At 44.4% G+C, this 3,279-nt stretch overlaps 1 protein-coding gene across 1 annotated transcript in view; it reads right to left on the reverse strand.

Annotated features, from left to right (window-relative positions):
* The window catches only part of AQP1 (aquaporin 1 (Colton blood group)), a 16,659-nt gene extending 14,396 nt beyond the window's left edge, over positions 1-2,263 (reverse strand). The window contains exon 1 of the mRNA XM_062493427.1: positions 1,839-2,263. Coding sequence (XP_062349411.1) covers positions 1,839-2,228 — 390 coding nt within the window. The 5' untranslated portion in view covers positions 2,229-2,263. The remainder of the gene's footprint in view (positions 1-1,838) is intronic.
* Between the last annotated feature and the right edge of the window lie 1,016 nt (positions 2,264-3,279).

Here is a 3,279-nt window from a genome sequence, read left to right on the forward strand (position 1 = left end):
GGGGTCACCCCACTGCTCCTCCAGCCATTTACAACTGGATGTGAAAGAAACAAACAGAATTCTGAATATTTTCCAATGACAAACTATGAGACCATAGCTTTTAAAAACTATATTCTCTGTTATTCCATTGCACAGAAATTGCTGATGGATTTGTAGGAATTTATTTGATGAAGACTTAACCCTGCCTGGTTTTGCCTTTGTAGCTTGAGGAGTTACTGACTGAGGGGCAAGAAGAGAATCACCCCCATTCACAAATGGCCAGGTTTGGTTAGAGGAAGGAACCAGTCATCAGGATTTTCTGGAAGCAATAGGGAAAAACCAAGCTTAAGTGCTACCAAAACCAGACGCTCCCGTGTTTAATGGCATTTGGACCTCTCGAGGAAACCACTTGGGCGGACACCCTGTCCCATGTGGTTGAGCTGTTCCCTCTGTCAGTGGTTTCAGAGGAAAAGATCACGTATCACACTCGCAGCCAGAGCCTTCTGGAGTCAATAAAATTATTTGCTCTTTCCTCTTCAAAATGTTTTGAGTTAAGCCATGAACATTTCCAAAGTGCTGGGCAGGATGGAATAGCAGCAGGCAGCAAGGAGAGAGGGAGGTGAGCAACTCAGAGTAACACAAGGGTGGATGAGCTGCCCCAGGAATCACCTTAATATCAGATTTTATTCTGTTTTGAAAACTTGATGTTATTTATGTTCCTTAATTCATGTTCTGATTTAACTGTAATGTCAAATTACAGCATGCAAAACCATATTGATATTTTGCCTAAGTTATTTCAGAAGAGCTGTTGCATTTGCAGCTTTATTTGCAGCAAACACCCTTGTGACTTCAAATGGGCAGAAGATTTCAAATTAGCTCAATTTAAAAACTGCAGTCAGGAATATTCTGCAAGAAAGGGACCAAGGAAAATATGTGAAATACTTCTTAAGAGATCAGGTCAAATAAGTGACCAGAAGGAATTTCCATTTATAGCACTGTGTGCCCTGCAGTGGCTGTAGCACTGCCTCTGACAGTAGGAGGATTTCAAGTTTAAAAGTGTATTTATCCTTTTTCCCCTCCTATTATGCTGCAACAACAACAGCAAAATGACATTTTGAGGAGGAGGAGTTGTGGCCAGGCAGTTTTTAGGCAGCATGATGTGAGCATCTGGCTGGCAGAGAGCTGGAACCTGCACCCCAGTTACCTGTAGCTGTCTCACATTTTCCTCCAGTTTGCACGTGAGAACTCAGGATTTGTCCAATTTTTGCCCAGGAAAGCACAGAAAGGGCAGCTGGAATTCTGTCAGGCAGGATCTGAGCACTCTGCCTAATGCAACAGGTAGTGTTCACACCTTTGGGGATGGGATTTCTCTTGCACACCTCTCTCTGCTCCCATGGGTTTTCATTGCAGCCTTCACCAGGATACACAAACCATTAATTAAAACTGGAAATTAACCACACTCACAAGGAGCCAAAACAACACTGGTATATGCACATTAATCAGCACCTTAGAGACTTTCAGAACCACAAAAGGTCATAAAACTACCACTGATTCCAGTGTTAAATTGTCATCCAAAGCCACCTTTCAGCAACTTGCATGTACAAAACTGAACATAAGCAAAACTGATCACGACCAGAATGTCCTAAAGCTCCAAAAATGAGGGTGGGGAGGAAGGACCATCCCTGTGACATCCTAGTTATCAGTCAGGACTGGATTCTCTGCTACAATAAACAGTCAGGCTGCCTGATGTCACCAGCACCAACAGAACCCCCACATCTTTAGTAGATTACAGGTGTTATATTTCTACTCAAAAAAAAAAAAAAAAAAAAATTAAGGAGGAATTAAAAGTTTCTACTTACAGCATTAAGCCCCAGGGAGTTTCCTGGGAGAGAGGAGGTGACTCCGGAGAGAATGGCTGTGGCCACCACTGCCCCCAGGCACTGGGCAAGGATGTACATGAGAGCCTTGAAGATGCTGATCTGGCAGCTGAGCAGCAGCCCCAGGGTGACAGCAGGGTTCAGGTGTGCCCCACTGATGTGGCCCACACTCTGTGCCATGGTAGCGATGGATAACCCGAAAGCCAGAGAAACCTTCACGTTGTCCTGAGACCTCGTCGATGTTTTGTTGGCCACCACGGGGAAGTTGAAGCCCAGAGCTGAGCCAATGCTGATAAAAATAAAAAGGCTCATGGCCAGGAACTCGGCCACCACTGCCCTCCAGAAGATTTTCTTTCTGAATTCACTAGCCATCTTTCCTCTTTCTCTCTCTCTCTTTCTCTTTCTGTCTCTCCCCTCCTCACTTTCCTTTCTCCCTCTCTCCCTTCCTTTGCCTGATAATTTTCCTTTGAGGACTGAAGAGAAATGTGGAGGAAAAATACAGTCCTTGGATTATTTATAGGGCTTTGGGTGGTCTGTAGGAGGGAAGGGGTGTTGCACAAAAGGAGGAAAGAACATCTACATAGATGCTGACTGCTAGATTGATGTAAGACACTGTTTGCCTGCCAAAGTTTTTTCCTCCTTTCTTTTTTTTTTTTTTTTTTCCTTTTCCCCTCCCTTAACAGCGCTCGATCTCTGCCGCCGTTTTTAAGAGGCTTTTGAAAATTCTTAGAAAAATCTTTAGGAGAGTCTCAGGAATTTCAGCCTCACTTGTTTAACTCGTGTGTCATCTTTCAGCACATGGATCGGAATGAAAGCTTTGATGGGATTTCTGTCCGGACCTGAAACAGAAAGCAAAGTTATCAGTGCAGGCTGGTAAGTTATTCACGCTCAGCTTCAGCGGCAGCAGATAACAGCTGAAAGTAGTAAATAAGACTGACAGCTAAATCCACACTCCAGAGGCTTCAGTAGCTCTGTTTTGTTTGAAAAAAAAAAAGCAGAAATGTCACTTCTGCTGGCTTAGTGGACTCGGAACTGTCCTGGATGCCAAGTCTGGCGGCTGTACGGACACGCTTGGATTTACACAGCTCACACGAGCTGGTGCTCACTGGGGAGGGATCACTTCTAATCTCTGTGTAAATCTGCCATAACACTGTGGTAAGCTGGAAGCTTTAAATGCATGTCATCTGGATGCCGAGGATGATTTTTTTTTTAATTACTTTTTTTATTTATTTTTTTTTTAATTTATATCGTTTCTTCACTTTTCTTCTTCCAAGCACAGAGGTGCCTTGGGGTTTCCCCAGCCTTCCCCTTCTGCCTGGCAGGAGAAAAGCCAATCTGGGGGCTTCGTAACCCATGTCCTGCAGTGAGAGCCCATCTCTCACCACCTGCTGAAGGTCAGCTCAGCTGTCCTGGCTGTCACCAG

Source organism: Cinclus cinclus, chromosome 1 (assembly GCF_963662255.1).
Source record: "Cinclus cinclus chromosome 1, bCinCin1.1, whole genome shotgun sequence".
NCBI lineage: Eukaryota > Metazoa > Chordata > Aves > Passeriformes > Cinclidae > Cinclus > Cinclus cinclus.